Source organism: Eumetopias jubatus, unplaced genomic scaffold (genome assembly GCF_037043125.1).
Source record: "Eumetopias jubatus isolate StellerSeaLion01/CBP00866 unplaced genomic scaffold, mEumJub1_p1.0 scaffold_3, whole genome shotgun sequence".
NCBI lineage: Eukaryota > Metazoa > Chordata > Mammalia > Carnivora > Otariidae > Eumetopias > Eumetopias jubatus.
Genome location: NW_028274809.1, coordinates 96109266 through 96129829, shown reverse-complemented (window position 1 = coordinate 96129829; position 20564 = coordinate 96109266). Strand labels below are relative to the sequence as shown.

The window sequence follows — 20564 nt, the reverse complement described above, 5'->3', positions numbered from 1 at the left end:
TTGCTTGGAAAACAGCTGTTCTTGGGAGCAGTGGAATTGGCTGAAGGGTGCTCCTGATAAAGCAGGGGCCTGGGTTTGATGCCCACAGTCCTTTCTTATTTCTTGACTGGACAATAGTTCTACACATTTTTTCTTAGAGGACATTCTTGGTCTTAATAACAAATCCATCCCAAGCTTGGCTGATTCAACAAAGCCACTAGAGCAGAATAGTAAAGAGTGAAAGTTCTGGAACCAACTAGCCAGCTCTGCCACTTACTAGCTATGAGATCTTTGGCTAGCTACTTAATTTCTCAGCACCTCCATTTTCCCATCTGTATAATAGGGAAATAGGAGAGCCTATTTAACTAGGCTCTTAGGAGCACTGATTGAGCTAATACTTGTGAAATACTACACCAAGGCTGCATCCCACACGGTAAGTACTTGTGACTTAGACCCAGATTCCTCCATGTAAGGCAGCCTAATACATCTCATGCAGGCTTCCCTTCTGTTTCTATACAGAACAATATTAAAAAAAAAATACTTGTGAATTACAAAAGAGCCATTGGTCATATATTTATTATTCTGTAAGTTAATATTGTAGTCCCATTCAAATTCATATTCTATGAGTTTATTATTTAAGTGACTACTAAATGAGTACATGGCACATGGTAAGCACTGTAGAAGTTCCTGAAATAATATAAATTTAAATGTCTCGATGGGGGTGTGTCCAGTTTGCTGGGTCCTTGAGAACTGGGACTCTTCCCTGTGACATCTCCAGATCACGGCCACCTGAGTGTGTACAAAGAGCAGAAGAACTTAATTTCTCCATTTTCAGGGAAGAGGTTTCCTTACAAGATCAAAGATTATTCAAATTGGAAGAATTGCAGAAAAAAAAGTCAAGGCAAGACAAAGAAAGACAAGATAAAGGCTCTGAGTAGGAGACGGAGGAAGAAGGTGAGTGAAGAGAGCAGAGCAGGGGCCATGGAGCCCGTGACAACCACAAAGACAGGGAACATCCCTGACCAGGCTTCCCAGTGTGTGAAGAGCCAGGCCCCAGCAGACATTATTCAGAACTCTGCACATCTGCTCAGAAGGAATGACTCTGATAATATACACACTTCATATTAGGATGCTGAGTCCAAGTGAATAAGCTCGAAATTCAAGCTCGAAATCTTTTTCCAAGTTCTTGTTCAGAGTATGACAAAGCTACTCCCTCACTACTATTTTCTGGCAGTTACGGACTCTTCCTGGTTTCTATGCTTCCAAATCATAAACGGAGTTTACACAGATGATAGAAACATGACCTCCAAGCCTTTTGATTCAGAGTCTCCACGCTTGTGTACTCTTTGCTTCTCTTCAACATCGGGAAGCTGCAAAGACAGCTATTCCAAACACTTGGCTTACCCCAGTGTGCAAAGGTGTTCGTTCAGAGCCTGAAAGAATCTTCAGTCATGTGGGCCCCTTTTGCAGATGGGAGCCATGGAGCAACAAGATTTGGTAAATAACCCAGTACAAGGACTCCTGGCATCTGAGCAGGGGCATGCCTACCTCCACGGAAGCCACGGTCCCTGTCGCCCACCATGGTATTTTCTCTCTCTGCCATACCGCCCTCCAATTTATAGTCAATTAGTGTTTTATGAGGCTATAAAATTGAGTAAAGGAGGTCAATATAATACACGTTATGCCTGAGTAGTAAATTCCGACAAAGCTAATGATACTTTCAAAATTTTGGTCATTTATTCTGAGATGATATACCACCTCCCTATTGTCTGGTGAGGGGGGTAACATTCTCTTTGAGTTCTCAAGGGATGCTCAGGCTGGGATGGCTTGGCAAGTGGCCTTGCTCACTCTCACCTGCAGTGGACATTAACAAGTCTCTCTGAGCGTCACAGTGATAGAGAGTGTCCATAAAACTAATTGGAAATGTCTGAGTTGGTCTGGAGCATGGTCAGTTCCATTAGGCCAGGGCTCTAGGTTCCAACTTGATATAAATATATGAGCTTGGTGGGCTCCAGCAAAGCACAGAAGGAAAATTCTTCCTCCTCCAAACTCCCTCCCATGCCATCCAAGTCATTTGGGTCAAATCATCCCTCCACTCTTCACTTGCTGTGTGACTTCTGGCAAGTGATTTAACCTTTCTGAACCAGCTTCCTCTCCCGTATCATGGAGAAAGTGAGATCCCCATGTCTAGTTTTGTGAGGAGTAAATGAACAGGTACTAAGCAAAGGGTCATTCCCTTCCTAGCTCTCCCACCCACCTTCCACCTTCCTACCGGAAGAGGATTCTTTTCTGGCTCACTCTGATGATGAAGTGCCTTGAAAGGAGCCTTACCCTTTTCCTGAGGTTCTTTCCATCATGCCACGTGTAGGAGGAGCCACTGGAGTACTCGCTACAGGTGCTCGAAAGGGAAAGCTCACTGCTGCTGCAGCTGTTTCGAGGACAGAGATGACCAGGGATGACAACCCCCAAACCAGGGCATTTCAAAGCCCGGACTCCTGATTTTGCACTCGGCTGGCATTCCTAAAAAAGCAGGAGAGCTCTGAGTGAGGGCTTTGCTTTGGGGACAGCAGATACCAAGTCAACATCATACTGAGATAGAAAGGAAGGTAGCCCAGTGATGAGAAGTCCAGCTTTTGGGTCAGACAGACTAGGGGTTCCAATCTTGGCTCTACCTCTTACTAACACACTAGGAGGGATTATTTGATCCCTTAGAGCTACATTTTTTAAAAAAGTGAATAATGATAATACTGCCTACGTTATGGGGTTACTGCAAAGACCAAATGGGGTTCCAGATGAGAAGCATATTGCAAAGTACCGGGCCTAAGTAGGTGCTTGATTATGATGAGCTGCCATCACCCTTAGGCAGAATTACCACAATGGAAGTTTCCTACTTTATCCAGGCATACTGGTCAAAGAATCAGATCAATGTCAAGACATGACTAATAGTCCAGAAGAATGAAGACAGGGTAGCATCTTTGGTTGTGGGGTTCAAGAGCATGAGCACTAGACTGGGAGTCTAGTGACCTGGATGTCACATTGCCAGTGGTATGAGATATTGGGCAAAGAAATCATTTAACTTCCATGGACCTCAAGGTCTTCCTTTGTAGGGGAGGGAGTTCTACCAGATTACTCCCAGGGTTCCCTATGGCTCTGACGGCCTCATGGCAAGTCAGGAATCAAAGGCCAAGGAAGCCATGGAAACCAGTGGAACACTAGAGCAGAATCATAAGGTTCTGCTGTAAAGGTTATAGAACTTTTCCTATCAGCTGGTTGTCCAAATGATAAAAACTGTCACACTGACTAGATTTGGATCCCACGCAAAAGATCCAGGAGGTTAGAATTCTAGAGGGTCTGTAGACAGAATTGTAAACATCCAGCACATCTTGATAGCCACCTTCTCAGCCCCTAATGTAAAAGATGAAGCTCCAAGAGCTGGACAAGCTAAACTAATTTAGCATCCTGATCACGAGAACAAAGTCTCTCCTTACAGTCTCATTCCACTCCCCTATCTATATAAAGCTTGTCTCAGAAAGTCTTTGATGGGGAACCATCTGTCTTTGTGTCATTTGCAGAATGACAAAGCCTCTTAGTTATGCAATTTATTGACACTTTACAGGCGCCTTTAGTACCTGAGTACTTATCACTGTTCTCCAAATGCAATTCCAGCCGACGGTTCCAGCGGACGGTGACCAAACACCCACTAGAGGAAGGCAAGGCATGCTGTCCTGGGAGTACTCGGGGTACATGCTAACCCCCCATGTAAGTACAGAGGGTATGTTTAATTTCAGCTTTAATCAATATCCATAATGCTTCACAAGCTTAGATTTTCAATATCAGGCATCTGCCTGCTCTCAATACCTCATTTTTGCTGCAAAACCATCCCTTTAAGTGATCTAAAAATGCCAAGAAATTTTACTACTCTACTCTTGACCCCCTAGAAATCCGGCTCTGAAGTTCACAGAAAGAAGAAACTTGTTTTAAAATGGAGCATTCAGCAGTATCTGTTGATTTAATGACCTTGTTCACTGCTGCACGTGGCTTAGTTAAGGGGAGTCTGTATCGTGACAGATGCCTACGGGCAGCGGTGCCTTTGCCTGGGAGGGCCCGACACTGACATGTCAGCCACTGCACACATCTAGAACAAGCTTCTAGAAGTAACACATCATGCTCTCCTTCTACTTGTGTGCTTTCCACGTTCACCATCCCCAAACCTCTCGCCTATTTCGTCGTTTGATTAAGCGGCGTGGTGGTTTTCTTTAGGACTGCCTCTGCTCGGACAGGTAGGTCTGTCTCCAGAGAGAGACTGTGTCTGTGTCCTGTGCGAGGCCATCCAGATCTAAACTTTTCTAGAAAATACGCTGTTTTCACGCTTTGCACAGCTTCTGTTTACAGCTTGGGCTCCACCTTTTCCCCGAAGTACTAAAGCTTATGTGGTTTCCCTCTCTCTCTCCCACCCGTTCCTTCCCACTACACCTTCTCAACATGGTATCTATTTTTACAACTCAATTCAATTTGCAGGTCTCTTTCTACACACAAGCATCGTCTCCCAGTTGTTGCTCCTGTGTGTACCTCCAGGATGATGTTGGATTCAGAGAACAGGAAATTTGACCTCAGAGCTAGCAAAGGAGGGAACTGCTGCTTCTGCCTTGACTGTGAACTTGAGATGCCCAGATGGGATGGAGGATACTTTGGGGAGGTGGGGAAGGCTCATCAGTGCGGTGTAGAGGCAGGTGAGGTTGGGGGTGGCAAGCAGGGAAGTGCAGGCTTCTCAGACTTCAGTGCACACATGTATCCTCTGTGATCTTGCAGATTCTGATTCAATCATTCTGAGGTGGAATCGGAGATGTAGTATTTTGGGGACACTCCCAGTGCTTTGATGCTGCTGGTCTAGGACTTTGAGTAGAAAGCCCTGAGGGGAAACTATGAGAGGGAGAGTCTACCTCCTCTGTGGGTTACTTGGTAGCGAATTGTGTCACCTCACAGGCTGACCTGGACCGTGTGTTGAAGGATGAAGGGAACGGTCGAAGTCTACCCATGGGTCCGCGGACTGGGGCGGGCGGGCGGGCGTGTGCGTGTGCGTGTGTGTGCGCGCGCACATGTGTGTGTGGGGGGGTGGGGCAATTACTGAGTAATTCCTTACAAAGAAGAGGGCTGGGGCGCCTGGGTGGCTCAGTAGGTTAAGCATCTGCCTTCTGATCAGGTCATGATCTCAGGGTATTGGATTGAGCCCCGCCTCCGGCTCCCAGGTCAGCAGGGAGTCTGCCACTCCTTCTCCCTCGGCCATTCCCCCTGCTTGTGGGCAGGCACTCTCACTCTCTCTCAATTGAATAAATAAAATCTTAAAAAAAAGGGGGGGGCAGTCCTTCCTACTGGGACATTTTATTTCCCCACCTTAAACAATCAATGTTTGAATTTAATAAGGGATCCAGAATCTCTGACATCATGGCTGCAAGGCGAGCTCCTTTTTCCTGCAGTTTCCTTCATCAGCATATGATTATCAAGCAGGATTATCTATTGCAGTGAATAACTAACTGCTCTGTGGTTGAGTGCTTGAACTCTAAAGCCATTTACTAGGCTGAAATCCTGGCTCTTCTACTTGCTAACTCCTTGACCTTGGGAAAGTTACTTAACCCTTCCATGCCTCAATTTCTTTCTTTGTAAATGGAGATGAGGAAAGCACAGACCACCTAAGATCACTGTGAAATCTGAACAACCCCTGGCATATAGTAACGCTTAGTAATATTCAGGTGTTGTTACTATTACTAATATTTTTTTATATACACGTCTTGACTCTCAAACTAAATCCTACGTTCATAGTCTCCCTAAGAGATGCTATATTATACTTACTGTACCAGTGTTGTCTGATGCCTTGTACACCAGAACAGGGCTGAGCAAAAGCCAAAAGTGTGGGTGCACTTTGTTTCTGGGAAGTCCTGACATAAGCTTCCGGAGAGACGTGCTAGCAGATACCTCTCTGGTATCATTCCCCATCTCTGCCATGGTGTTCTGTGGCTGAGGCATAGGACCAAGTTCGAAGAAGAACGAAGAGGGCTAAACAGCAGAGATCTTATTATTGTCCTAACGTCGTTAGCAAGCATTGTGGTATCTGCATTTTATGTCATGTCATCCTCACCAGAGTTTTCAGAAACAAAAAAGAAGTATCCATTATGCTCATTTTTCAGATGAGGAAATTGAGGCACGGAGGCATTAAGATCTTGCATAAGGTCCCCCAGCCAGTACAACACTCTAACATTGGGCCCAGGTCCTAGCCCCTCTGCTATACCACCAAGTAAGGCCCTTGACAATAAGCAGAACTCCTAGACGAATGCTGACCACCGAGCACCCAACTGGGAAGAGTTCTAATTAGTAACAGATAATGATTATTATTAAAATTATTCTCTGCCCAAGAAAATGTATAGTGGTTTCCGCTGTAACATTATCTTACTTATGTGGACTTCACTGGCAAAATACCCCCTGCTTGCACTATTAGAAATGTACTTTTCTCACTGTGTGTTTTAGATTATTACCTTGGGTGACTCGTAGGCTTTAACATCCTCACTGTGAAAAATGCAATACAAAATCCGCAATTTCAGTTAAAAAAAGGAGACAGGGAGAATGATGGCAAGAGTTTCTTGTGTAAAAACTGCACACTTAAAAAATTCCTGACCTTAAGGCTGTGTGATAGATTGGATGCCATTAAGGTCTTCATGAGTGTTTAAAGTGACAGCATTCCACTGAAATTTAATTCCATTCTAAACTGAGAATATTTACCTTTGATACAGAATATCCTCCCTACACTGATAAAATTATACAGTAAAATCAAAAACCAATTATCCACAAATGTTCATCCGTCATTGTTTTAGGCCTAACGTTTTTCATTACATATTTATTTGGCTCTTGTATTTTCCAAGTTACTTGCTTTATGTCAATGAGAGTTAAAAGCCATGCTGGTTAAAGTTTTGCCAAACAAGCAAAAGCTAACCCTAGCTAAAGAAAAAAAATGTATAGCCCATGAATTTTTAAAAGTTCATACATAATATATCATAAAAGTAGGATGAATAATATAGGCCATGGGCTTTAATAAAAAGCTCCTTGACCATTTCTCAGAGACTTTGAGATGTAATCAATACCCAAAAAGGTGTCTTGGGGACAAAGCCAAGATTTATGGTATTTTTGCCGGGAGTGACACTTTCTGCTTACTCTATCAGCTGGGGGACATGATATTGAATTTCAGAGAACACAAGAAAGGGAGGTATTTTTATCTGCCTGACAATGCTTCAAGGATGCACTTTATGGTCCACTTGTGACATCGTATTTGATGGCAGGAAAATAACCTAAACAAGCGATCTGAAGGTAAGAGAGATACTCACATGCATCTCAACATCAGTCCGTGACTGCGTCAGACTTCGGCTTCTTTCCACATCTGAAAGCAAATCTCCGGATGAAAGATCTAAGATGCGTGAGTGAAGTTTCTAGGTAAAAACAAGCAGAAACATTGCATAGTGATGACTTAATTGTTTGTTTCAAAATCCTGCCTCGGACAGCTACATCTCCATGGAGCTGACGTTTCTAGATTAGATAATACATAGCCTAACTCAAAAAAGTTTATTCTAGGTTTATCGGCAACCCATATATATATAGATATATATAGATATATCTATATATGTGCAAACTTGAACTTATACATGATAATCATAGTCTGTCAGTCGTCTGTGTTGGAAAATCAGTAGCAGGAAAAAGAAAGTAGTAGGTGGAAAATAAGTAGCAGGAAAAATGTGAATCATCCAATACACTTATAGGCTAGTATGAAAATTAACTTTTGATATTCACATTAGAAAACAATCACCGTGTTAACCTTATTATGTTGAGCAGCGGTTAAAATCTGAGCAAATAATTATAAAAGTGACCTTATTTTTAAACAGCATTGATCTTGTGAAATCTTCCCTTGGACACATTTTAACTCAAAGTCATTAATGTCATCTGTTAGGAACAATTAATGTGAATAGAAAATAATTGCATTTGGGATCTGGGGACTTGGAGGACTTTGTGCATTAATATTCACATGCTATTTGATTATATACTCAATTCTTTATTTCAGCTTTGCTTGGGAGGCCTGCTAAACCAGGGACATTTCACTATATTAATCTTTATACTAATTACTAAGGCTTTTCTGTGGACATTAAATTTGATCTGTTTAATTGAAAATACAATAAAACTCGTGATTTATGTCTAATGTTTCTGCTAGGCTGATGACATTTTAAAATGGTACTTGTAGCCTGGTTTGTCTTGGTTACAACTTTTGTGACTTCAGACACTAAAATATCGAATTGAGTAAGTAAATAATGTGGCTAAGCATGCTGCCCTCACCTCTGCAAAGTTTTTCTGTTCCTTTTCCTCCCTGGAAAGGCCTTGCTGCATACTGATGTTGATCTAGGAAATGTCTCAGATTCTGTGTCACTAATTAATGTTAAGCTCATCTTGGAGTACAGGGGTGGCCCCATGGGTCCCCCTGTCCCCCTGGACCTATCATGTTGTCAACAGAGACTGTAAATTCCACGAACACGAGGCACATTCGCTATGTTCTCCATCGGACTACTCCCTGCAGCCTGAACTTGCGTGAGAGCCCTGTGTACTTGCTTTAGCTGGCCACTCGACAAACATGCCTACAGCAGCCGACGGAGGGAGGGTGCTGAGGTAGGACTGTGTTGCATCCCTCTGCAGGAGCAAAGGCATTTTTTTCTGCTACGGATCGTCCTCCTCCTTCCCAGTGAAGCTCTAAATCACTCTTTGCTTCAGACCAATACTTGGGCTTTCCTCAATCTGTGTTTGTGGAGTTACTTTCACCAAAAAGGGCCTAAATCCTAACCTGGTTGCCTGTTATTTTGAAAATTCTAATTTCTCCCACAGAGCTAAGGCATCAATAGGTAACTAGAATCAGGATTTTTTTTCTGCACGATTTTTATAATCCTTACCCCAAGCTCCCTCTAGAAACTGAGTCTCCTGGGGGCAACAGTCACTTAATCCCCGGGACCTGTCACAGTGTGTAATACTCAGTGAGTAGCAAGTACCCTACTGGTATTTGTTGTAGTCTATAAAGAAAAAGATGTCTTTATATTTTTCCCCACCCACATATAGGTTTTAAAGCTTGAGAGAGTACCAAAAGAATGATAATGTTCTGAGACCTAAGGAAACACTTATCAATATGCAAACAGTCCAAGAAGTTATAGGAAATGACATTCAAGAAAAGAAATGATGATTTTAAGTGGTATGTCATGTGATTTTAGGGAAAAGTCTTTCTAGATTAGACATCTGAGGTAATTTGGTTCATGGTTGCTCTTCACTCCTTATCAAATACATGATGTCATCCTTTGCTTCCTGCATGAATATACGTATAAATGCATCCTCCTAAATGATGTTATATTTTAGCAGTTTATACCCAAACACTCAGTTCCTCTCAACTGAAGTCAGTAACACTGTGCGGGAGAGGGGACAGGTCCTGGAACAAGGGGACAGATGACCTGAGCTTCAGCTCCATCTGAGGCACAGTGTTACCAGGTCTTGGGAATGTAACTGAAGCTCTCTGTCTCAGATTCCTCCCTGGTGACAGAGGGATGGGAGTGGCTGTTTAACCTACTCTACGGGTAGGGAGAGGCGTTGTCATAGTCAGGAACAAGACCAGGTAAGGGACTACACTGAAATTCACAGAGCTAACTAATTCACCAATTAGTTGTCAAAACTGAGAGTTGGTGGTACTAGGTAATTTCTTGGATGCCAAGGCACACGTGAATCCTCTGTTGTTATAGTTTCCACATATGTAAGACAAATACAAATTGACTTGGAAAACAAAAATCTATTTCTGTGTCAAGGCCATAGGCAAGAAAATGGTACGTAAATATCATCCTTTCGCACAACTTGCTTTAAATAACCATGAAAGCTCGGAGATGTTCCAATTCTTTTTTGTTGGTGGTGTTATACTTTCTTAAAATAAGAATTTTTATGAAAGGCTTGTATTTTCACACCTATATAAGTGTATGTTATATTATAATAAATATATTCTCACAGAACGCACATACGGGGTGTGCAAGAGAATAAGCACATCGATTTTCAAACTGGTACTGTGATGTTATCTGGGCTTAATAAAGGGCTGGGTGCAAAGCAGGTAGAAGGTATACATGGAGAATTCAATTAAAGCTATTGTCAGAAAGAGTAAAACCGACAGGAGAATACCGGGACCTCTTGAAAGAAGTCTACGTGCCTAGAGGGAAAATTCTCAGCACATATCTATTTATAGGTCATGTTCACTATTAGTGTCCATCTGGATTAACATCTCTCACCTGAAATAATTCAAACTTAGAATTCTTAACCTGAAAAGCTAGAGGAATCTTGGATTGAGATATGACTTTTTTTTAACGTTTTAGACTCGAGAGGTAGCCAGATTATTCAGTATAGGTTTGAAATTGACCTCACATCGCCTCTTATATTATCTCTGTAACTGAGATTCCACTTGGTCTTAGAAATAGAGACTCCTGGCCTCACACATTTCCTAACCAGAGGTCAGTGAGATCTTGTCGCTCAAACGCTCTCTTTGATGAAACAAGTCTACCCCTCCCTTCCTGCCAGACTAGTTTCATTGTCTCTGGAATGAGTCCCTCTCACTTCTGAGCTGATGCTTTTGTCCGTTTTCACATGGTACACTCTCCCTGCTCCTGCCCACCCGAGACCTGCTCATCATGCAGGACTGCATTAAAACCCTTTCCATAAGACTGTCATCTCTAGGCCGTACTGGCTTCCACACCTAGCCAGATGATATCCCTCGTCCATTCTGGCAGTAGCTGAGGGGCATGATTACTGAATTGCTCCCATGTTTGGGTCTATTTTCCTAACAGGATGATGGGCTCTGTGAGAATGCAGGACAAACTCTGTATTTCTGCTTTGTCCCTGTGGCAGGGACTGGCTAAGTGTCATGGAATGGATTCCCGCTTCTCTCTGGGCACACAGCTGGACCGCATTTCCCAGCCTCCTTTGTAGCTGATGTGGTCATCTGACATGGTTAGCTCTAGCCAGTGGAGTGTGAGCAAAAGCGATGTCTCTCCTGGCCCAGGACTATCTTTAGCATGGGGGGGGGGGGCGGCGTGCCATGCTCTTTCCCCTTCCACTGGCTTGATGCAGCCAACTAAGCAGAGCAAACTTGCAAGCCACATGTGAAAGACAGAGCCACTGGAGCAGCAGACATGGAGTCGGCCCCTCTCCGGTTAATGATGGCAGCGGGGACTGGAGCCCATGGTGCCCTTGGGCTTCTGAGCTGGGCTGGAGGGCCAGTTTCCCATCGCCTGCTTCTCTCCTCACTCACGGAGCTGCCGTTCTGCAGGTGCCCAGGGAAGTCTCCTTGCATTTAACAGAATTCTGCTTCTGGGTTTTTGCTCAGCATTGAAATGAGGTCTTAACATTAAGGCCCTGATGGCTGAGGCCAGGAAGACACTGAATCCTTATTCAGGGGCACAAGGTGAGGGTAAAAAGTGGATCTTTATCGGAGAAATTTGGGCAGCATGGGAAACCAGACTGGAAAAATCCAGTAAAATAGGGTGACAAGCAGCGTTTGCATTTACTGATGTACATCCTAAAGTTTGAAAAGGAACGTGCGGATTTTTTCATGCCAGGATCTCAGAAGTTATTAACTCAGCATAAGATGGAAAGAGGAAAGGACTTTGCTCTCTTCTCTTTAGTCAGATTTGGTGAGAGAATTAATCTAAGACCGTAATCATGCATATAATTATTCTCCCCTCTAACTATTAAAATCCAAGTATCTGTACAAAAGAGAAGTTATGGGAGTGAATATGACATATATCTGATTAATGGGATCTACCAACATGAGTAATTTAGATTCAGCAGCAGAGGTACACGTGAATTAGTGTTTTTAATCTGATTTGCCTCAATCCCCTTGATTTATTTAACCTTGGTGGATACTACAGTATGCATATCCTGAATTCTACCCGGGGCCTGTTGTATATTCTCTAGAGTTACTTTTTTCTCCGTGAAAAAGGTCTCCCAGTTAAAGGCGATGGCTTCTATGCCCACAATTCTTGAGTTCCTGTTTTATTTATAAAGTGAGAAGGTCTGTTATTGCCACATGAATTACTGCTAAACCTTCAGTGACCACATTTCTGTTCACAATATGCTCTACTCATTTGAAGGCATTTTCTACCCTCAAAAGTTCATGGTAGGATATTTAGAAGAAGGATGGAGAACTTCTCAAAATCTGCCCAGTTACCACTGGTGTCTTTAACTGTTCAGCATCCTCAGCCCAGGAGATGGAATATCAGGGCATCCTGCCCCCCTCTGCTGAGTGCTGCTACTCCCACGTATCTTGCCCATTTGGACGTGGCCTTATTTAAGGGCTCACCCTCACTTGCAAATCTAGCGGCCTGGATTCTGGGCTGATATCTTGAAGGAAGAACTCATTGCTTCTTCACCTTCAGCTTTGTTTGCAGATCCCCTTCTCTCCACTTTGAAGAGCTGATCTCAACTCACAGCTTCCAGGAAACTTCCTAGAGCCCCACTCCTGCTCCCTCAACTCAGCTCCAGGCTTGTTTCATCTCCTTTAATCCCACCACAAGGAAAGCAAGTCTGGAGTGTGCTATTATGAAATCTTCAGAGAATCTTTTGATACTGCTAACTTCAGACAATTTCCTGTGAGTTCACCACCTTTCTGGATATCCTCTGTTACAGGGCAGAAAACACAGGTGGTGGATTTGGTATAAGTTGAAGAGACGTATTCTAAATATGTCTCTGAATTAGACATAATCAGGTGAATAAGCTTTGTTCCTTCTGTTGGATAACAAAGCAATTTTCGTAGGCATGTGAAAGCTCCGGAAGGAAGTTTAAGGAAATCTCCTCAATAGTGTGGAACCTGATTAAGAGCATTTTTCTTTGAAGCTTTACTCACCAGATGATTATCCAAAAATCCCCAAAGTTTTACCTTATGCACATACTAGACTTACATTTTTGCCGTATTCAGGAAATGAGTTTTTTTTTTAAAGATTTTATTTATTCATTTGAGAGAGAGACAGAGAGAGAACAAGCAGGGGGAGAGGCAGAGGGAGAGGGAGAAGCAGACTCCCTGCTGAGCAAGGAGCCCGATTCGGGACTCGATCCCAGGACCCTGGGATCATGACCTGAGCCGAAGGCAGACGCTTAAACATCTGAGCCACCCAGGCGCCCAGGAAATGAGATTTTTGAAAAAGATTTTATTTACTTATCTGAGAGAGAGAGTGAGTGAGCAGGGAGAGGAGCAGAGGGAGAAAATCTTAAGCAGACTCTCCACTGAGCACAGAGGTAATGTGGGGCTCGACCTCATGACCCTGAGATCATGACCTGAGCCAAAACCAAGAGTCAGAAGCTTAACTGACTGCACCACCCGGGTTCCCCAGGGAATGTGATCTATCTTTCTCCCTTCCCTTCCCTCTCCCCCTTTCTTTCCTTACTTCTTTCTTTCTTTTTAAGATTTATTTATTTGAGAGACAGTGAGAGAGCATGCAAGCAGGGAGAGGGGCACAGGGGGAGGAAGAGGGACAAGCAGACTCCGAGCTGAGTGCAGAGCCCTACAGGGGGCCCAGTCTCACCACCCTGAGATCATGACCTGAGCTGAAACCAAGAGTCAGCCACCCAACTGACTGAGCCACTCAGGCGCCCCCAGGAAATGTGATTTTTCATCAGCCCTCCCAAATGCCATCAGGAGAGCAGACCCTTGGTTCACATTTCATAGGTTTCATTCTGTTCCATTAAGAATTTATTATAAAACTGGATATTACATAACTGCATATTACATAACTGAGTATTAAATTATCATTTCTTAGATTTACAAAAATTTGAGCCGAGACAAAATCTTTTCAGATAAAAGCTGATGTTTAATTAATTATGCCATTATTTCCATTTTGGGATACAAAAATAAAACATAATATCTGCCTTCAGCCATCCTGCTGATGCGACAGAGTATGACTTTCGAATGTTCTCCTGGAAGCTCTTTAAAAACTATGTTCATCAAGATTTGATCTCACTTCAGAGTCTGAAATTTTTATAGCTATTTTTTAACCATATATAATAGTTCTTGCTGCAATTATTATTTTTCCTGACAACATTTAGACTTGCCTTGTGTATCAATCTTTAGGTGCCCCGAGTACATTCTGTTTCACTCTGGATGGTGCCTCTGCAAATGACATGGTTCTGCATCCTCCTTTCTCCTTCTCTGGGATCCAAGGTTATAGGCTGCTTTTTGAAACAATTATTCCACAGCTATATTCAAAACCTTCTTCTAGGGTCTCTGCTACCATGACAACCTGATTATCCTGGTGGCTGCCTAAGGGAGTATTTGGTTTGGTGACTAGGAAGTTCACTGGGGGACCTCTGCAGCTTAAACTGATGACTGGACTATCTCAAATCTGTCCTGTCTTCTGAAATTCCATTAACATTGCCCTGAGGACCCATACGGTGAGAACCAGCAGGAAGATGGATGGGGATGGAAACAGTAGACCTTGCCCTTGGGAGCCTCCACTCTAATTAGTTGAACAAGAAGCATTTATGAAGCATCTACTGTGTACAGAGTCTTGACTATGAATTATGAACAGACTTAAGGAAGCTCATTAGTGGAGCCTACTAAATATCAATGAGGAGCCCAAACACACAGATGAGACAAAAAAAAAAAAAAAAAAGTAGGAATTTTTGGGCAGAATATGCAAAGGAGATCATGGTAGAATAAGGTGATATGGAGGCAGAAGTGGGGGTGGGGTGGGGGTCAGCTTGGTCACACGGTTAAATATGAATACGATGATGTTCTGTGTAATAAATGTTCACACAACAGGGGCTTAGTTCTCACTCTCAAGCTTCCAAATCTCTTGGTCTCTTTACACAAAACAACAACAAAAAAGAATCACAAACATTTAATATATATAACAGCAGGTCACCTATGGGCAGGTGGGGAGCCAGTTCCGAAGACTAAGTCACACTTGGCTTGCCTGTGAATAATCCTAAAAGTGGCTGAAGCTTCCCTTTTGTCTTCTCCCTTGACTCTGATCTGAGAGAGGAAGTGATTCAGCACAGCCTAGGCCTATTCTTGGATCTAAGAGTTACAGAAGTGCCGTGAAACTTCCATTTTTATCACTAATTACTTTAACAGGTACTTTAATAAGTGCTTTCCAATTGCCCCTGCTGTTTTGTAAAATTATCTACACTGCATTTTACATTTTTAATCAAGCTTTATTTTTGAAAAGGTTCCTGGATTGCTAAAGCTTTTGCTTTTTACATGTGGGGGGACAAATTTTCCCTCTGATTTCATAGAACTAAAGAAATGAGGCGGGGAGAAAACCTGGCCTGTTATTTTTACCAGACTTGTTGGAAATTATGGTGATGGTCACTGTAGTACCACACACCATTTCTTTTTTTTTTTTTTTAAGATTTTATTTATTTATTTGAGAGAGAGAGCACAGAGGGAGAGCGAGAGGGAGAAGCAGACTCCCTGCAGGGAGCCTGATGTGGGGCTCAATCCCAGGACCCTGAAATCATGACCTGAGATGAAGGCAGTCACTTAACCAACTGAGCCACCCAGGCGCCCCATCTACACACCATTTCTTAAGAAGAAATGAATTACCTCCTTCCCTGTAGGGGACAAGGGCACTGTGTGATGTCTCTGCTCTGGATCTTATCTCATGGATCCTCACACTAAATCTGGAAGAAGCTACTATCTTAATTTTGGGGGATGAAAATTCTGCTTATTTACATTCTGCTTATTGCTCTCCTGAGGGAAGGGGACTGGTCTCCTTTGCAGGATGAGTTGTTTATTTCTGCCTCAGTGTTCAGCCCCTCATCTGGCTCACTCCCATCAGGAGATGTGGACATTTAATGAGCTGTTTAGCATCAAGTATGTGTTTCACATACATTACTCTTTTATTTATTTTTAAAAAATTTTAAGAAGATTTTTATTTATTTGAGAGATAGCAAGAGAGAGCGTGAACAGGGAAGAGAGAGAGAAGTAGACTCCCTGCTGAGCGGGAGCCCGACTTGGGGCTCGATCCCAGGACCCTGGGATCATGACCTGAGCTGAAGGCAGATGCTTAACTGGCTGAGCCACCCAGGAGCCCCTATGTTATTCTTTTAAATGCTGATCATAACCCACAGCAAGAACATTATCAATCCCATTTTGCAGGTGAGGAAACAGGTACACAAGTTAAAAATCTTGTCTAAGGGGGGGCGCCTGGGTGGCTCAGTTGTTAAGCATCTGCCTTTGGCTCAGGTCATGATCCCAGAGTCCTGGGATCGATCCCGCATCGGCCTCCCTGCTCGGTCGGAAGCCTGCTTCTCCCTCTCACTCTCCCTCTGTGCTCTCTCTCTCTCAAATAAATAAATAAAATCTCTAAAAAAAAAAAAAAAAAAATCTTGTCTAAGGTCACATAAATAGTGTCCCAGGTAGTATGAGTGCAGAGTTCATTCTCAAATTTTTTTCATTCCCTTAATTTCTGTAATTTAAACTGGTTTATGATAGTTTGTTATAAAAAATTTACAATAATTGGGCACCTATGTGGCTCAGTGGGTGAAGCGTTTGACTCACGATTTTGGCTCAGGTCGTGATCTCAGGGTCCTGGGATTGCGCACCGAGTCAGATGCTCCACTCAGTGGGGAGTCTGTTTGAGGAGTCTCTCTCTTTCTCCCTCTGTCCCTCCCCATGCTCATGCTCACTATCTCTCTCTCTCTAAAATAAAAATAAATAAATCTTTTAAAAAATTTACAAAAATAACAATATAAATTAAGTAGACCAGATAAACTATGTAAGATTAAAAAAAGGAAGTACCTTGAAATACAATGCAATATCTCCACTTACTATATTCAAATATCATTCATTCATTAAAAATATACTTTCATTATTATTATTTCACTATTATTATTAGTAGTAATATTACTGGTATTGGTGATGTTACTTCCTCCTTAGAGCTCTACATTCTTTCTGGGAAAACACCATTTTGTATATAAATTTGGATTTAACTGAAAATAAAACTAAGGAGAAAAACAGCAAACCGTTATAGACCAAATGCCAGGTGCTGTACTAAATGCTTCTATTATTTTTTTTCTTATTTAATCTTCATAATCACCTAACGAGGTAGAAACTATTATCACTTTGATTTTTCAAATGAGAAAACTGAAGCACAAGAGCAGGTGAGGAGCTGTTCTGTCAGGGATTTGAACTTGGACTCAGACTGTAAGCCTGTCCTCTGATGGCACCTATTCTCTGCCCCTGTGATATCTTATCCAGGGCACAGTGATGAGCGAACCCATCCCTGTCACCAAGGCGTTTGTAGGAAGATCAGCCGCCGGGCACTCTCAACGTCATGTGCCACGTAAAACTTAGCAAGTGGGCTCCAGGGAGGCTTTCCTGAGAAACTGGCTGAATCGAGATTTTATGAACAAGAAATGATGACTCAGGTGAAGAAGCCAAGAAAGAAAAAAAAAGGCGGGGGTGGCTTCTGGGCAGAATATATGCAAAGGTCCACAGATGAAAGAGTGTGGCAGCTTTCTGCAAATAGCTGAGCAAGACCACAGGGGAGAACTTAGGAGGGGAACAGTGAGAGCGATGTCTCAGCGAGTAAGGGACCTGGGGCAAGTCACGCAGTGGGTCGTCAGCATGGAGCAGGGCCAGGACTTGAATTCATCACTCTCTCCAAAGCACATGCTTTCTCCTTCATCCCTTTGCCCACTCCCCACATTTTTTCTGAATGCTGAACTTAGCTCTGGGCCTCCATGACGCTTATCTATGTAAACAAGCAAAGCAAGGTCTGTTAAGAAGGGACTAGAAGGGTCATCTCTGGGAGGAAACGCAGACACAGTGGAGACACACACACAGCTTCTGTGCCTTTGAGGCGTGCTTCTTCCTTGCAGGGGGGTTCCATCCAGGATCTTCACTTACCCGCTGCTCGCCAACGCTGAGCATATTGTTGCTGGCACTCCAGAGGTCTCTAATCGCTAATCCTGAAGACACAGAGTGACTCCCTCAGGAAACGAAAGGGGCTCATACGTTTTCCAGGCTGCTGGCAAGAAATCCTACCTGGGCCCTGCTCTATTCTCCCAACTACAATGAGGAGACATCAAAAATCATAGAACTCGCGTTCAACACTGGAAGATAATCTCCAAGGAAGGGAAAATGTCTTATCTGTGTTTTAGAGAACAACGAAAAAACATCACGGAGAATTATTTATAAGATGGGTGCCTCTTTATATTATTAAAAGAAAGCTGAGCACAAATGAAATTCAGAGTTTGGGAGATGACAGAACTGCTGGGGCCTTAACAGGCTGCAGGATTCACCCTCCTGGCGCTTCTGGGCTCGGGTGCTGCAGGGGGACCTGGACCCAACGTCCATGGGAATGACTTCTGTGCTCGGTACTCGTCTGCCTTTTGCAGGTCAGTGTCCTGGTTCTCACAGGACAAGTGCCTGGAGTCACATTCATTGTCTATTTGTGGAGACATACTACGTTACATACGTGAATATGGCCGCAAGTTCCTTGAGGGCCCAGAGCCTCATTGCCCCTCAGAGTTAATACAACGTGGTACATTTTCAGGGCTTCAGACTTAAATTTCAGTTTGCTTTATAGGCTTTGTTGCCACAGATCCACATCACGGTTCCCCTGTGGCTTTATCCCCACAGCCGTTTTTAAAATCTACTGTAACTTTACCCCATGGTAAGAAATGCCTCATGGTATTATAAACAAGCACTTGGAAATTGTTATTTATGTGGCTTCCTAATAGCAATTTGAAATATAGGGCATAAAATTACTAGCTTACAATATTGTTCAATATTAACAGTGGGAAAGGTAATATGTAAAACAGACATTAAAGGATTAGCTGTAAAATACATTTCACAAAGTTAAATCATTTCTTGGCAAATGGCAGTTTCCAGCTATTACGTAGGATTTATCAAGTCAAGTGGATTTATTTTTATTTTTCTATTAGTTTGCTAAATATATTCTATATTTAAATTTCAATCTTGTGGATTTTTTTTCAGGCATATTAGCAGAGGCTATTCAAAACAGAATGTGAAATAGGAGTGATGCCAGATTTCAAGTCAAAATTGCTCCATGGTTTTCTCCAGCAAATCCTCTCACTAAAGTGGACTCAAGACTCAACTGTAACATCCGAGAGAAAAGTACATGGATATGATATTGCAAACATTTTATTGACAGATTAGGGAATTACAACTGCATCAGAGAATTCAGGAAAAAGGCATGTTCTCCTTAAGACATAAAACAGTGTTTCCACGGTTTATTTTTTGCTTCAGACAACACTTTGTTCTAATCAAGTATGTTTGGTAAACGCTATGAATTTGTGAACCAGGCACCAAAGAAGGTGGGAAGAGAAATTCCTAATCTCCCAGGGTGGAAATTGTAAAGTACTAAATGGATATTCGATGCATAAATACAAATAACATAATCTCTCTATTTTCTTCTGAGACAGTCACCGGTTACCATAATCCTAAAATTATCCCATCTTCTCAAATCCCTACAGATTTATTAATTTTCATAAACTGTTTTGATGGAAACTTTCTTAAAAGATGCAAAGTAATCTTTCTTGAGGTTTCCTTTTATTTTAGATTGTGGACAGCATTTTCAACCTCAGAGAATACCAAAAATGAGTTCTTACTTTTCAAAGGAATTGGTTATGGATCTATAAATATTACAAAGAAAGGAGCATTATGGAGAAAAGAAACTGCTCTTACACTCATTTGAGAAATGATGAGAGAATCTAGGTTCCCAAGAAGTAATTATTATTGTAAAATTAAGGGTCTGCTTTGAACACTTGTTAATTATCAGCTGGTTATAAAGACAATGTTTTTTCTCTGAGACTCTGAGTTGCAGACTATAAATATTTCTCCTCCATTGTCCCATGTTAACAATCCTAAGGGCTTCAAAACATTTATTACATATAAATCTTTATTTTTTTTTGTTCAGCTGTTTTATGTGGGATGGTAAATTTCTTTTCATAAACACTTTTCTATTGATTGAAAAGTAATGGAATAAGACGCCCTCCAACTTGAGCACATAAAAATATAGTCAGAGTGTAAAATGTGAGTCACGTATTCAGCAAGTCAATGGTTGACTCCCAGAAGATGTCACCTAGTGCAGTGTGTCATCAAGCTCTACGCTAGGGTGCAGACTAGGTCCATAAGCTGTGGCCATGTTCACCGCGTTACCCAAACACCTCAATCAACTGGACTCCAATGAACCCAAACCCTTGATTAGCTGACTTATTATTCTTTTTAGCGGATGTATTTAAAACAATGATTAATAACCAGAAGCTTCTAAACATTCAGGATAAGTTCTGGGTTTGGGTTTACAAATTAGCTCCCCTCCCCGTTTTTCACCTCCATAACCAGAGAGGCAGGCTGGCATGTGGCCAGGTATTCTACTGCTTGGGTTCAGATCCTGGCTTTGTGTCATTTAAGGCATGCAGGTTATTGCACTTTTTGAGTCTTAGCTTCCTTTATGGAAAATAATAACAATATTCACTCATAGGGGCTTATCAAAGATTTGATGTTCAACAGAAGGAGCTCT

At 42.4% G+C, this 20564-nt stretch overlaps 1 protein-coding gene across 1 annotated transcript in view; it reads right to left on the bottom strand.

Annotated features, from left to right (window-relative positions):
* The window catches only part of NCKAP5 (NCK associated protein 5), a 520582-nt gene that overhangs the window by 108528 nt on the left and 391490 nt on the right, over window positions 1–20564 (bottom strand). The window contains exons 8-9 of the mRNA XM_028101367.2: window positions 7350–7451; window positions 2311–2499 (exon numbers count right to left, since the gene is read on the bottom strand). Coding sequence (XP_027957168.2) covers window positions 2311–2499; window positions 7350–7451 — 291 coding nt within the window. The remainder of the gene's footprint in view (window positions 1–2310; window positions 2500–7349; window positions 7452–20564) is intronic.